The following is a 16036-nucleotide window of genomic DNA, read 5'->3' as shown; positions in this document are numbered from 1 at the left end:
CTGATTCTCTAGGAATTCCTCCTCCCATTGCTGGATCCCGATGTTGGGAATCCTGACACGGGGCTCAGAACCTTCACTCCAGTGGGTGGACTTCTGTGGCATAAGTGTTCTCCAGTTTGTGAGTCACCCACCCAGCAGTTATGGGATTTGATTGTATTGTGATTGCACCCCTCCTACCGTGTTATTATGGCTTCTCCTTTGTCTTTGGATGTGGGGTATCTTTTTTGGTGAGTTCCAGTGTCTTCCTGTCAATGACTATTCAGCAGTTATTTGTGATTCCAGTGCTCTTGCAAGAGGGGGTGAGGTGAGAGCACATCGTTCTACTCTGCCATCTTGAACCAATCTGTCACTTTATTTTTAGTTAGAAAATGTAATGGGAGAGCCAATGAGTTAAGAATTAGATATGCTGGATGTATCATTTAGACCATCTGGAGACATGTATGGTATGATCCAGGATAGAAACAGACTTGGGAGTTATTCACTGACCACATTTTTATTGAGCATTTACTACAGGTCTGGCACTGTGTAGACACTGGAGACAATAATAATTAAAAGCAAGTGATTTGTTTTCAGCGTGTAAGTGGTAAATTACCCAAGAAGGTATAGAGTGTGAACAAAGCCAAAGGGGAATTGCTGGGGAACAACAGCTTTTTAAGGAAAGAACACAGGAAGAGGAGCCTGTGAAAGAAACCCAAGAAGGAACAAGTAGAGAAGGATCAGGAAAACTGGGAGAGAGCAATACCACAAAAGCTGGGAAGAAAGAATTTACGGAAGGGGAGAGATGTTTGTATAACATTCAAAATAAACAAATTGACAAAAGGGACAAAGGTAGGTCAAGAATAAACATCACAAGGCAGTTCACCCGAAGAAAACCCAGGAAAACTTGAAACAGTATTCTATAGGTTCAAGGAAATTAAATATACTAGAGTCTCTCTTAGAAGCAGGAAGACAGAGATTGAAAAGAGAGAGTGCTTAAAGAAGAAGAGACAGTAAGAGGAGAAGAAAACTGGATTAGGTGACCTTGGAAAAATAAGAAAGCTAAAAATTACAGAAATGAAAGCCTTGTTAGAAACAAATAAATTAACACCAAACAAACATCAAGTCAGGGATAATGTATTCCATTAGAACCTAAGCAGGGGACTTTCCTGGTGGTTCAGTGGTAACGAATCTGCCTTCCAATGCTGGGGACGCAGGTTTGATCCAGTTGGGGAACTAAGATCCCACACACTGCGGGGCAACTAAGCCCCCGTGCCACAGCTACTGAGCTCGCACACCTCAACGAGAGAGCCCGCATGCCGCAACCTACAGAGTCTACACTCCCTGGAGCCTGCACATCACAACTAAAGAGAAAACCTGCATCCCCCAACTAGAGAGAAAACCCCGCGCACCACAACTAGAGAGAAGCCCACACGCCACAACAAAGACCCCGTGTACCACAACAAAAGATCCTCAATGAAGACCCCATGTGCTGCAACTAAGACCTAATGCAGCAAAAAAAATAAAGAAATAAAAAAGAAGCTAAGGAATATGAAGGCTGAATTTTGTTGTTGTTTTGTTGGTTTTTGTGTTTTGCTTCCCCGCCAAATAGTTCTGTTTCAGTTGCTACTAAATTCATAGTTCACTGTCTCCTGTAAGCCTTATCTTATTTCTCTTTATAAACCCCTTAAATATTTTTTATTAATTTATTTTTATTGCAGTAAAATATGACATAATATTTATTTTTTAACTACTTGTAAGTGTACGTTGCATTAAACGCATTCACAGTACTGTGTACCCATGACCACTGTTTGTACGTAAAACTTTTTCATCCCCAACATAAACCCTGTGCCCACTAAAAGTAACTCCCCTTCTCCCTTGCCCCCAGCCCCTGATAACCTCTATGCTCTTTTTTGTCTCAATGAATTTGAGAAGGCTGAATTTTTGTCTTTTTTGTTTGCTGCTGTATTTCTAGTGCCGAGAATTGTGCCTAGCACTCACTCTAATAAATACTCGTTAAATGACTGAATGCGTGGTGGATAAGCTTCAAGAAATCATACCAAAAAAATAGAGAAAGATTGATCTAAAAATTATTTTTAAGAACGTGGTATACATGGAAGAGAAACAAAAGAGATGCAAAATTGGCATAGTGTTCCTGCAAAAGAGAAGAGAACGAATAGATTAAATATTAAAAGATAGATAAATAAAGGGAAACTTACTAATCTAAAGATCTGTGTCAGCAGATCAATAGGGTATAGAAGTTCTCAGAAAAACTATGCAAAACGATCAATACCAAGACATGCTGGTGAAGTTACTACACCTCGAGGACAAAAAAATTTAGCTTTTACAGACGCTCAAAAGAAAAAGCAAATCATAAGGAGAAAAATATCAGATTGGCCTCAGCCTTTTCACAGCAATATTAATTGTCAGAAGATTATAGAACATCATTTACAAAGTTCTAAGGGAAAAGAAGATATGTGGTCCAGTGATCCTTTTAGTGTAAAGGTAATAGTCATATTCTAAAGTGTGGGAAAACTTAGGAAATATAGCACCCTTGGCCTCCTTTTGAAACAAAGATTCTTGAATGGCAAAGTCTAGTCAACCAAGAGCTGAGTTCAGGTAAAGGAGTAGATTAGAGATGAACATTGAATCTATACATAGAACTAAAACAACTGAAATTATGGGCTCAGAATGGACTGTTAGTAATCTTGACAGTAAAAATTCCAAAATCAATGTTTTTCATATCCTATTTCCTTTAGGCTGTTTACGAATAATTTTTAAAAATTTATTTTACTGAGGTATAGTTGATTTACAATGTTGTGTCAGTTTCTGCTGCACAGCAAAGTGATTCAGTTATGTATATACATTCTTTTTCATATTCTTTTCCATTATGAAAAGTAAACTTAAATATAATACATAATACTTTTAAATAGCATGTGTAACATTATCCATTTTTAAAAGACTTTTATTTATTATCATGTATCATTTTTATAGAACAATCATTTTTTAAAAGTCCGGCCCAAAAACTGGGAATGAGAGGGAAGAGAGTAGCTAGTGGTACAATTAGGTTGGAGGGAATGTTTTCCTAAATATGGGAGCAGTTTTATTATGCTTCTCAGCTCAGGTCCATGAACTTGTAAAAGAGAAGAGGAGAGAAGAATCTGACCAGGGACATACAGAATTGTCAGGGAAAGCGTCTGTCACACACTTGGTGTGTACAAGGACCTGCTGTTTTTCTGGAAAATATCAGAAGAAGCACTCCAGTTGGAGTTATGGGTTACCAGTCTATGCTGCCTTTTCTAAATCTGCCCTCTTTGTTGTAAAGGAGAAACCTTTTCAGAAAAGCTGAATTTTATTAAAACAAAAATGAAATCATGTTATACTATTGTTCTGTAGCTTGTTTTTTTCACTATATAAGGTCTCTTGGAAATCTTTCCATGACAGTCTCTTTATTTATTTATTTTTAATAAATTTATTTATTTTTATTTTTGGCTGCGTTGGGTCTTCATTGCTGTGTGTGGGCTTTCTCTAGTTGCGGCGAGCGGGGGCTACTCTTCGTTGCGGTGCACAGGCTTCTCATTGCGGTGGCTTCTCCTGTTGCGGAGTACAGGCTCTAGGCATGTGGGCTTCCATAGTTGTGGCATGCAGGCTCAGTAGTTGTGGCTTGCAGGCTCTAGAGCACAGGCTCAGTAGTTGTGGCGCACAGGCTTAGTTGCTCCACAGCATGTGGGATCGTCCCGGACCAGGGCTCAAACCCGTGTCACCTGCATTGGCAGGTGGATTCTTAACCACTGCGCCACCAGGGAAGCCAGTCTCTTTTTTTAAATACCTGTGTATTAGTATTTCATAGTATGGATATATCATAATTTATGTAGTATTTTGTTTCCAACGTCTATTAAATACTGCTGTTGAGAACATCCTTATATATATCTACAAGATTATAGATGATTTTGCACATATAGAACTATTCCTGAGGCTAGATAACTTAGAGCTGGAATTATTTTGTCACAGATTGTGAACATTTTACATTTGTTGGATAATGCCAAATTGACATCCAAAATGGTTACACCAGTAGACTCCCACCAATTGAAATAATCCCTTTCCCTATACCGTCACCAACAAAAAGTGTTATTTCCTTTCATTTTTGTCAATCCTGTGGCCATAAAATATCTCCTGTTTTAAATTTGCATTTCTTCATATTAGTGAAGCTGAGCATTTTTCATATGCTTATTGGCCATTTCTGTTTCTTATGTGAATTGCCCATTCTTATCGTTTGTCACATTTTATTGCCCTTCTTCCTGATTTGTAGGAGTTCTTAAATGTTACAGACCCTTTGTCTGTTATATTTTGATGTAGTTAAATCCGTCGTTTTTTCCTTGGTGGTTGCTGGATTTTGAGTCTTGCTTAGGAATGCCCTTCCCACTTTTTAAGATTATGTAGATTTCCACCTAAAACTTGTATAGTTAAGTTTTGTTCATTTTTATATTTTATGTTTAGCTCTTTAATCCATTCTGAATTAATCCATACAAATGATGTGAGGTAGGATCTATAATTTTAGATTTTGTAACAATAATACTTTAGTTTTGATTATTTCCAGGTAAGTAATTCTGGAAAGATACCAGAGATACATTTTTTTAACTATTAACTTCTTAGAAGTAAACACTTCCTTTTGTATGTTCCTATTTGTGAAGCAGCTACATATTGTGAAGTTCATTTTGGGAAAGAGTTGCTGCTTATTAGCATTCTCTTTACTTAATGACATTAACTTTTACATCTAATAAATTAGTAGAAGCATAAATTTGTGTTTTCCAATTTTTACAGTGCATGACAAGCCAAGCAGATAGATGTCTGATAGCAGTCGGTCCCTGTAGGTATTCTGGTTCGTAGTTATGACAGATCTTTTAAAAAGTAGATAATTACTACAGTAATAAAAATACTTCCTGGGAAGGAAGACAGAAGAAGAAAATAGCAAGAGGAGACAGAAATGAAAGAAATAGAAACAAACAACGAAATCACTGAAAAGGGAACAAAAAAGGGAAGGGGAAAAATAAGTTAACCTTTTTCTAGTGAGGGGTGGTTTTATGCTATCCCAGACAATCTTTTAAAAATTATCTCAGGCCTTCTAATAATAGCAGTAGTGTGGTTTTGTTGCTTTGTTTATTTTGTTTTTGTCTTATATTTGGGGGATAAAATGGAGTTCTGCTGTTCTAGCCACTATTTGTGTTGTCTACTTTAATAGGCTGTCAAATGTATACTGTTAAATGAGCTTGGGATTCTTGCATTCATGTTTCTTCATTATTTCATTTAGGCAATTGAGAATTTTGAACCAGCAACTTACAGAACGAGAAAAAACTCAAAAGTCATCTGGTTCTCTGGAATGCAACCTTGAATGTAGGTAAAAGAACTTAAGAACTGATGGTAAATTCTTTGTGGCTCTGGAGATGTTGATAAAGAATTGAACTTTCTTAATTACTTTGTGTTAAGTGGACTTTTTGTTAAGAATCAACATGAAAAAAGTAAGAATAATACTCATTAAAATTTAAAATAGTGCAGAAACACAAAAATAAAAGATTCATGCTGTGAATTCCCAATAATACCCCTATTTTTAAAATTTATTTATTTATATTTGGCTGCATTGGGTCTTCATTGCTGCTCACAGGCTTTCTCTAGTTGCGGCAAGCAGAGGCTACTCTTCGTTGTGGTGCGCGGGCTTCTCATTGTGATGGTTTCTCTTGTTGCAGAGCACGGGCTCAAGGAGTGCAAGCTTCAGTAGTTGTGGCACGAGGGCTCAGTAGTTGTGGCTCAGGGGCTCTAGAGCACAGGCTCAGTAGTTGTGGCACACGGGCTTAGTTGCTCCGCGGCATGTGGGACCTTCCCAGACCAGGGCTCGAACCCCTGTCTCCTGCATTGGCAGGCGGATTCTTACCCACTGCGCCACCAGGGAAGTCCCAATACCTCTATTTTTTTTAAAAAAGACTGTATTTCCTTTCACATATCTCCTGTTCATATACAATTGATTTATTTCATAAATACTGCGTATCTACTAACAGATGGGCACTAATAAAACTATATATGTACTTCTTTTGTGAAAATGAGATTACACTGTATATACTCCTGCAGCTTGTATTTATTCACTTAATATGTAGTGGACATTTTTCTCTATCAAAATATATAAATATGTTTCTTTCTGTTTAAGAACTGTGTAGATATTCTGTTTATGTAGTTCTGTCATAATGTATTTAAAGTCCTCCGCTGATAGATATCTAAGTACTTTCCCCATTTTCCCAGTACAAATAATCCTGCAATGAAAATCCTTGTACAAATATCTTTGTGCACATGTGTGACTGTTTTTGTAGATTATAGCCGTAGAATTTCTGAGTCAAAGGGTATAATATATACTGTTGCAGTTTTGACAGATATTGCCAAGTTGTCCGTATGGATCACAGAGCTTAAAGTAAAAGAAAAGAAAAAAAAAAAAACTAATAGTACTAGAGGAGAAGATAAGAACTTTTTTTGTATTCTTAGGAACTTTTCCTAAGCCCAACAAAAACTCACATGCTACAAAGGAAAGATTGATAAAGCATGTCCCAGAAATCTTTTTCATTTTATGCACAACAAAATTATAAATACATTCAAAACGCATCAACAAAATGGGGAAATTTTTTTTGTGTGATATGACAAAGGCTTGATTTTCCTAATATATAAAAATATCTCTTACAAAGAAATTTTAAAAATATGAGCACCCAACAGAACACGCACTTCATAAACGCATTCAACTTCACCAGAGTAATTTTGGAAAAGATCACTCTGGTTCCATTATGAATAAACCATGGGGATGGGTGGGAGAGAGGAGGCCAAGATGGAAAGTGAGATCAGTGGTTGCCATTCTAAGCAGCCTATCTCTTTTTATTCTCTACCATCTCCCTTCTTGTTGCCTTGAGAGCATGTATTACTATTCATAATGACTTGTTTGCTATCAGCTCCATGAGAGCAGGAACCATGTCTCTGTTGTTCACCACTGTATGCCCAGATTCCACTTCACTCAAGGCTGCAACTGTTAAATGAAAGGTGCCATTTTATAGCCATTAGAAAGAATGTGATAGGTCTGTGTGCTGATACATAACAATCTTATGGAGGGGGGAAAAGGGAAGGTTAGAAACTACGGGTATAGTATGATTCATTTATGCTTAAATATATGTTATATGCAAAAGTATTTTCCAGAAGGATATCAAAGTTAATATTGCTTGCTTCTTGGGGGAGAGTGGAGGTGGGGTGGGAAGGGAGACTTTTCATTGAGACTCATTTGGTATCATTGGTATTTCATGGTGTTTGAATTTTTTTTACTTTGTATATATATTACTTTTTTGTTAAAAAAGGTAAATGAATTTTTTTTACTTTGTATATATATTATTTTTTTGTTAAAAAAGGTAAAAAAATTAATGCCTGAAATACCAATTGGAGAAGAAAGATATGACTTCTGCCAATCAGTTCTTTTAAATACATTTAGTATTTACATAGAACTGCTCAAGCATATAATTGTTAAGCAAAATCAATAAATTCTAAGCCTTTTCTTTTAAAAAAAACAGCTTTTCCAGGTTTGTGGTTTTTAATCTGGGGTAATAATTATTTGATCGATTTTGTCTTACAGTGTTTTCTCTTCAATCATTGAACAAGTCACTGCAAAATCAATTACAGGAGTCACTAAAGAGCCAAGAATTACTACAGAGTAAAAATGAAGAGCTTTTAAAAGTGATAGAAAGTCAGAAAGATGAAAACAAAAAGTTTGCTGGTATATTTAAAGAGAAAGATCAAACTTTACTTGAAAATAAACAGCAATTTGACATTGAGACAACAAGAATGAAAATTGGTATGTGTTTGAACTACAGTTATGGTCACTTTTTAAAAAGTAATAGGGGGCTTCCCTGGTGGCGCAGTGGTTGAGAGTCCACCTGCCGATGCAGGGGACACGGGTTCGTGCCCCAGTCCGGGAAGATCCCACATGCCGCGGAGCGGCTGGGCCCATGAGCCATGGCCGCTGAGCCTGTGCGTCCGGAGCCTGTGCTCCACAGCGGGAGAGGCCACAACAGTGAGAGGCCCGCGTACCGCAAAAAAAAAAAAAAAAAAGTAATAGGGAAACTAAAACTTTTCTGTTGTTTTAGAATTGGACGAAGCTTTAGTCAATGTGAAAAGCTGCCGGTTTAAGTTAGAAGCTGCAGAAAAGGAAAATCAGATTTTGGGAATAACATTACGTCAGCGTGATGCTGAGGTGACTCGACTAAGAGAATTAACCAGGTAATATTGACATCATTTGAATAACTTATGCCTTTTGTTAGATGTATTTATGAACTTCAAAATAATTTTGGACCTGCTTTCTTACCCCTACCCTTTTCTCAATGTTTTTGCTAATTTCTAATGATGTTTTCTTCTGTTCCAGTTAAGATAAATTCCAAACATGGCTAACTGCTTTTTTAAACCATGTGAAAAGGCCTCTGATGAGGAGCTAAAGACTTATTTGGCAAAATGGTTAAGAGCTCTCTGAAGCCAGAGGAACCTGAGTGGAATCCTAGCTCTACCATGTATTAGCTGTATGACTCTGAGCAAGATAGTTAACCTTTCTAAACCTTACCTGTAAAGTGGGGACATGATTAGGGTTGATAGGAGGACTAAGAAATCATTCATGAAAAGCACTTAGCACCGTAAGCCCTCATTCATAAGATCTTGGGTAAGTCATTTAGCCTCTTTGAGCCTCATTCATTTCATCAGTAAAATGAGGGAGTTGGCAGCAACTTCTAAGATCCCTTTATTCCTTAACATGTCTTAAATAAATAAAACCACCTCACTCAATTTTTAAATGATATGCACTTATAAAGTTCAGTTTTCTCTTGAGATGGTTCACGAGAATTAGATTTTAAACAAATTTTTTAAATCCTAGAGTAGTCAGTTATTTTAGGCCTGAATATCATCAGATCTGACCATGCCTTTGAATGATCCTGGAAATTCATAGTTCTAAACATAAAACAATCCTGAATAGAAAACAATCTTCTTCGTACTTCAAATGAGAAGACCCATTTTGAATTACAAGCTTTTTTCCCCAATTTTGAACTATAAACTTTTAGGGAAATAGATGAACTATATATATAAATAATAATATATATAATATTAATTTTGCTTTGTAAACATATTTGAAGTGACTTTATAAAAGCTATTATTAATATAGAAATATCACTTTTTTCCTCATTCATCTTTCACAGAATAATTTCACTCAAACTTTTATTGAACAGTGAAAAAAACAAAATACACTTCTTGTATCCATGTAGTATTATAATTAATTAATTAGGTTCTAGGCAGAGTTTCTAAAAATTGGTTTATACCACTCTTGTTCAAAGTGAAGTAATTAGGAGAATGTCCCTTCTTATGAAAGTCTTTATAAGGTCTCCAAAGGAAAGCGTCTTCTTTTTTCTGAGGAGTAATTTGGGGTAAAAATTCTGTTATTTTTAAATATTTATGGTAAAAGAAGCCAATCACAATAAGCCACATATTATATGATTTTATTTCTAAGAAATGTCCAGAATAGGCAAACCCATGGAAACAAAAGGTAGATTAGTAGTTGGCAAGGGCTGGGAGAAGAGGGGAAGAATGGGCAGTGACTGCTAATGGGCGCAGAGTTTCTTGTGAGGGTTCTGAAACTAGGTAGAGGTTATGGTTGTACAACTCTGAATATACAAAAAACCCACTACGTTGTACACTTTAAAATGCCGTATTTTATAGTTTATAAATTATATATCAGTAAACTTTTTTTAAGTTAAAAAATAACTTTTTTAATACATATTTTTTAACATATGTATTAAAGTACATATGGTATATAGTCAGTTTGGAAAAGAGAAACAGGACAGCAAGGTAACATGGTCAAGTTCCATGAATGGTTGCTTCGGTGTCACTGGCAGCATCTCCTCATTCTAAGGGGCATGGTTGTTGGCCCCAAGCAGAAAATCTAGCTCCCTGGGAGTTTTCTTCCCTCAATTTCTTTTTCATACTACTAAACCCAGCTCCTTTATGGGCATGACATTAGAAGCTGATGTTATCTTTTTTTTATAAAGCACTTGGATTTTTTTCAAAGTCCTCTCTTTATTATTTCATTTGTCCTCATCTATGGAGGGAAGATTTAAATATCTGCATTTTCATGGTTGGGGAAACTAGGGCCATGTAAGTTAAATATTAATAGAGAGTTAATAACAGAGCTGGGACTAGAACTCACATCTCTTAATTCCTAGCCAGGTTTTCTTTCACCCTCGTACATGGTATGGTCTTAACTAAAACAGTTTATTCCTGGTGACAACTCCATGCCTAATCTAGTCTACGTAAACCTTAGGATTTTTTCCCCGGGGAGATGGATGGATAAATGGATGGGTTCATTTGCTTATTCATTTATTCAACAAATGTTTATTGTATACTGTGGTCCAAATATATGAGTGTGAAACACACAAGAAATATTTAATCATTTTAGTTGCTAAATATCCACATCGTTAAGCAAAAAGCTATTCTAGTTCTTTGATGATGTATGAAGGGAAATAACATCTTTTTTTAAGGATAAACGTGTGGTACATTTGTGAAGAAAATTGATAGCAAAAATGTAAGAACAGTTTTCAGAGTAAGTAATAGTACAGTTATTCTAGAAATTAGCATAAATGGAAGCCCAAAGAAATGAAGGCACATACCTGACTTTCACACCCAGTTGGGACGTGAGCTGGACTTCAGCCAAGACTTCAGATTCCCTCCTTAGCCTTGCAACGACAATGGATTCATTTGCCAATTGGAGCCTTAACATTTACCCTAACATAGAAACTGAGAAAGGTCATTAATTCTTATATATTATCTGCTTTTAGAAAAGACTGTGTCTAAAATGTTAGATATAGACATTTTGTTCTCCTTTTCTTAAGACTCAAGAACTTTCCTGTCAGTTTTTTTCCATTGTTGTTAAGGACCTTTTCTTTTTATGCTGAGCATAAATCCTGCCTCATGACTACTATTTCAGCTATTAGTCAGACTAACTAGACTCTAAATGATTATAGAAACATAGTAGGCAGGCTTAGCACAGTGTCTTATAGTTCTGCCACTGCATTTTCTGAAGATTCAGTACTAGCTTCAAAATGCTAAGTATATATACCCACTGATGGCAATTTTTGTTTTGCCCTTTAAATTAAAGAGCAAAACAACAAAAAAAATGCTCTTGGAGCTCAGATGTCAAAATTCACCCACACTGGTGATTTATGATATATTTGGTGGTACCCTATGTAATTCAATTAATTAGGAACATCTCCAGTCCTATAGCTGGGCTAACTGTGACCATTTAAATTTTACTTTTGACGTTAGAGAGTAAAGCAATGACATCTGACAATACAGATAAATCTTCATGTTCATCTATCCCATATCTTTTCCCTATAGCCATGCACCTCAGATAGGTATATATTTTTGTGTGTGTGTTAAATAGTCTCAGAGATTTCACAAAATTTTTTAATGCCTTTCTCAGACTACTGGGGAGGGATGATGGAACTAGAAGTTTCACATACAAGTTCTAAACAGATTTCCTAAACCATTTCTTTCTTCAACCTTCAATAGTTTTTTGTTTTGTTTTGTTTTGTGGTACGCGGGCCTCTCGCTGTTGTGGCCTCTCTGAGCACAGGCTCCGACGCGCAGGCTCAGCGGCCATGGCTCACAGGCCCAGCCGCTCCACGGCATGTGGGATCTTCCCGGACCGGGGCACGAACCCGTGTCCCCTGCATCGGCAGGCGGACTCTCAACCACTGCGCCACCAGGGAAGCCCCCTTCAATAGTTTTGAAATACATCTTTATCACTTTTTAAAGATTTTACTAGAATACATGTTATAAAACCATTAAAATGTGAGGAAAATTAATATATTTTCAGTAAATAATTAGTAAATATTCTTCTAATAGCTTCTGAGAGCACTCTTACAAGTGCTGATAGTTATTTAAATTATTATAAATAGCCAAGAAAGAACTTTACATTTCTTATTATGAAAATGTGCCAGTTTTCCAAGCATTAAAAATCAGTGTGTTTAGCTGAGTCTCATATACTAGAAACACAAAAATAACTACTTCGTAGCTATCTAGGTGCTTGTATTGCTTCCTTTTAAATTTTGGCCTATTTTTACTTACAGAGATTTAATTTCAAAGACAATGGTGAGTCACATTTTGTTTACACATGCGAAGCTTAGTGATTGCTATTAATTTCCAGAGATTAAACTCTTATTACATTGTCCTTTCCTTCCTTTCTGTATTGCAGATTTTGTGCACAGCAGAGATAACATTTTTAAGTCTGGAAAGGAACTTCAACATAAGGATTTCTTTACTAAAAATAAATAAAAATCGCAGTGTGCAGTCTTGTTGAATTAACTAGTGGATCATTATTCATTACAGCATTTCTTTAAATATACATTTCTATAGCATATTTTTTAATCTTTTAATAGTAGCTCATTAGCTTCTTGAAAGAGGTATGAGGAAAAAGTGGCTGGAGCCATTGCCATTTGAATGGTAATCAGAACTCAAAACATAGCATATTTAAGATGACAGTGAAAGCCAGGTTGGAAAAAAACTATTTTTTTCCTTTTGTAGGAAAAGAATCACTCATTCTGTATCCAAAGATATAATCACTGCTAATGGTTTCGTATAAAGGTTCCTTTTAGTATTTTATTTGGATGTGTGTAACTGTTTTTACAAAAGTAATATTGTTATTGTGTTGCTTATGGTCTGTCTTTTAAATTTAACCTGGTATAATAAACATTTTCTTATCAATAAATATTCTTTACAACATGGCTATAGATGGCTGTGATGCAATAAGACCATAGTTTACCTAAATCAGTCCACAGTATTTGAGGATATTAACCCCATTTATTTTCTGTTATAAATTACATCTTTGTAAATATATCTCTGGGTACAGCCTCTTGGTGAATATCAGTAGGATAAAGTTCCAGAAGTGCAACTTGGTGGGTCAAAAGGTGTGGGATATACAAATCTTTACGGCTTCTGATATATTGCTGGTCTGCTCAGAGAGTGTACACTCCCACTAGTAATACCTGCTTCTCCAAGCTTCTCTAACAATGGATATTCTTATTTTCCTATGTTAGCTTGATAGGCCAAAAAAAATCACATTTAAAAACTTTGAATTTCTCTGATAAGAGTTGAACTTTTAAAACATACTTATTGGCTAATTGTAGTCTTTTAAAATTACCTGTTGATGTTCCTTGTATCTTTTTTTAAAATTGGTGTGTTTCTTTTTCTTACCTGTATTTAAGAGTGTATTATGATTCAATTCAAATAGACTAAAGCCTTGGTATAAAATGGTTTTAATAGGACTACTAATAAAAGCTGCCACGAAATAAAAACTCACTTAGCCTGAAACTGTGCTAGGCACTTTACCCTTATGTTTTATTATTTTATCTTATTTAATGTTCACTCTAATTCTGAAGTAGTTACCTTCATTTTGCAATTGAAGAACTTGAGATTCAGGAAGGTTGAGTGACTTGCCCAACATCACAGCTAGCGATAGTGTGAAGATATTATTCCATTTCTGTCTGACTTCAAACCCTGTGTGGTTTTCCTTATATCACACTTTTCCTGGAGCCTAGCTGTTGCTACCTAATTATACTAGATAATTATCTCTATCCTCTTTTTTTTACCCAGCACTATTCCAGCGTCCTTTGCATATATATTTTGAATGGAAAGTAATTTAATTACTAACAGAATCCACTAACAAATGAGTAATATATTTACCATTTTGCAATGTTGCTCAAAAATAAAGCATCTCTGTACCTTAAGAGAGAAATTTTTCTGAGCCTCTATTTTTAGATATAATAATAATCGATTTGATGCAGACCAAGATCTTTTATCATTTCTTATTTTAATTTACTCTTTCCAGAGCATATTCTGTGATTTTGTGCTTTTAGTTGCTTTTTCCTGTATTAAGAACCAGGTGCTTGCCTCAAATACTTTCTTTTAAAGATGAGGTATATTTAAATAAATGTAAGAAATGGGTACAAAGAAATAATTAGTGTACTAAATTCTTCTTAACAGAACTTTACAGACCAGTATGGCAAAGCTTCTCTCAGATCTTAGTATGGACACTGCTCGTTGCAAGTCTGGGAGTAATCTTACGAAATCACTCCTGAACATTTATGAAAAACAACCTCAACATGACCGAATCCCTGCTCACACTTCCATAATGAGCTATCTAAATAAGTTAGAACCAGTTCACACTATTATTACACGTTCAGAGCCACTTTCTACAATTAACAATGAGGAAAACACAATGCCAGATAGACCCTATGAAAATGTTCTGCCCTCTGAAGGCCCTCAGCATACTAATGCTAGGAACATGGAAGCATCAGCCCCTGGAATCATTCCTGCCCTTTCAAAACAGGATTCTGATGAGGAGAGTGAAATTACAACTTTAATAGAAGATGAGTGTAATTTGGATAAGACAATTTACATTCCGTTTGCTAGAAGCACTTCTAAAAAGAAATCACCACTATCTAAGAGATTATCCCTCCAGCTACAGATCAGTGTTGCTCCACCGCAGATGGTCAGTGGACTTGTGGCTGAAAAAGAAAATAAATTGTGTGCACCTGGAGTTTGTTCCTCTTCCAAAGAGGAAGGAGTTGCACCTGAGAAACTTTCCAGAACAGCTGATATGGAGGACAAGCAACTCCTCAGGATAATAAAGGAAGCCATTCGCAAGATCCCTCCTGCCACTGAGGAGGCAGAGGAATTGGCTGCGTGTCATGGCCCCTCCACTTGTCAGAACAGCAGCATTCAAGTGAAAAGTAGTGCAGTCTCTGATGGTAGCTTTTTAAATTCTGATTTAACCTCTGACTGGAGCACTTCTTTTTCAACGTTCACTTCTCGTGATGAACAAGACTTCCAAAATGGCCTTGCAGCACTGGATGCCAACATTGCTAGACTCCAGAAGTCCTTGAGGACTGGTCTTCTGGAGACGTAAACTCAGAAGAAAAGTTGTTTTTAAGAATAGAACTTGGCTACATTGAATATATATTTTAAATTTCTTTAAAGTTTTATATTATGTGTGAAATAATAAATTGTATGAATAGTAAATTTATTATTGGAAAATATTGACACTGGAACTTTTAAAAACAAGTCATCTTAAGAAAGTGACATTTGCTAAGAGAAGAAGGTTGTGTGTAACTAGGAAAATACTGTAAGTATTGTAAATAATATTTAATTTAGTATTTATCAATTAAGAGTTTATTCTTACTCTGCTGGGCTAAGGGTGCAGGTTGGAAGGACTCTGGTTATTCTAAAGGATAATGGGAAGGGAGTCTCTGGGTACAATTTACTATATTAAAACTAGAGTTTCTTTTCTCTTTCAGGATTCCTGTTTGGTTTTTAATGGCATTGTGTTTTTATGTGGAATGCTCTGTGCTACAGGCTGGTGTTATTGGTGAGACATAGAAACATTTATTTTAAGAGAAAAAGTGCCAATATCTCTATTTTAAAAAATCATTGATTGGTCCAAGAAAATATAGATAACATCCTAAGTTAGCATATGGTTTCTTAAAACTTTGGCACTTTATTTTTGTCACAAATACATTTAAGACCATTAAAAAGTAAAAGACTAATAAATGCTAACAAAGAAGTTTTAGTTTTGGAAATTTGGTTTTTTAAATAAAGAAGTGTTTGTTTTTTGTCATTATATTTGAACATGATGGACTTTTTAAAAACAATATTTATTTATTTATTTATTTTGGCTGCGCCGTGTCTTAGTTGAGGCAGATGGGATCTTCATTGTGGCATGTGGGATCTTTTAGTTGCAGCACACGGACTCTTTAGTTGCAGCATGCGAAGTCTTAGTTGCGGCATGCATGCCGCAACTTAGTTGTGGCATGCATGGGGGACCTAGTTCCCCGACCAAGGATCAAGCCTGGTCCCCCTGCATTGGGAGCACAAAGTCTTACCCACTGGACCACCAGGGAAGTCTCTGAACATGATGGATTTTATAAATCTTGCACTGGTTGTAATTCTGCCTTTC

The 16036-nt window shown here is 35.9% G+C and overlaps 1 protein-coding gene across 1 annotated transcript in view; it reads left to right on the top strand.

The window, feature by feature from the left end:
- Positions 1–15721, top strand: part of CCDC14 (coiled-coil domain containing 14) — a 44926-nt gene extending 29205 nt beyond the window's left edge. Inside the window, 4 exon segments of the mRNA XM_060010780.2 lie at positions 5285–5367; positions 7625–7843; positions 8136–8268; positions 14065–15721. Coding sequence (XP_059866763.2) covers positions 5285–5367; positions 7625–7843; positions 8136–8268; positions 14065–14989 — 1360 coding nt within the window. The 3' untranslated portion in view covers positions 14990–15721.
- Positions 15722–16036: the final 315 nt, after the last annotated feature.

This window comes from Delphinus delphis, chromosome 4 (genome assembly GCF_949987515.2).
Source record: "Delphinus delphis chromosome 4, mDelDel1.2, whole genome shotgun sequence".
Classification (NCBI taxonomy): domain Eukaryota; kingdom Metazoa; phylum Chordata; class Mammalia; order Artiodactyla; family Delphinidae; genus Delphinus; species Delphinus delphis.
The sequence above is the reverse complement of the archived record's forward strand: the minus strand, read 5'-3'. Positions and strand labels throughout refer to the sequence as shown.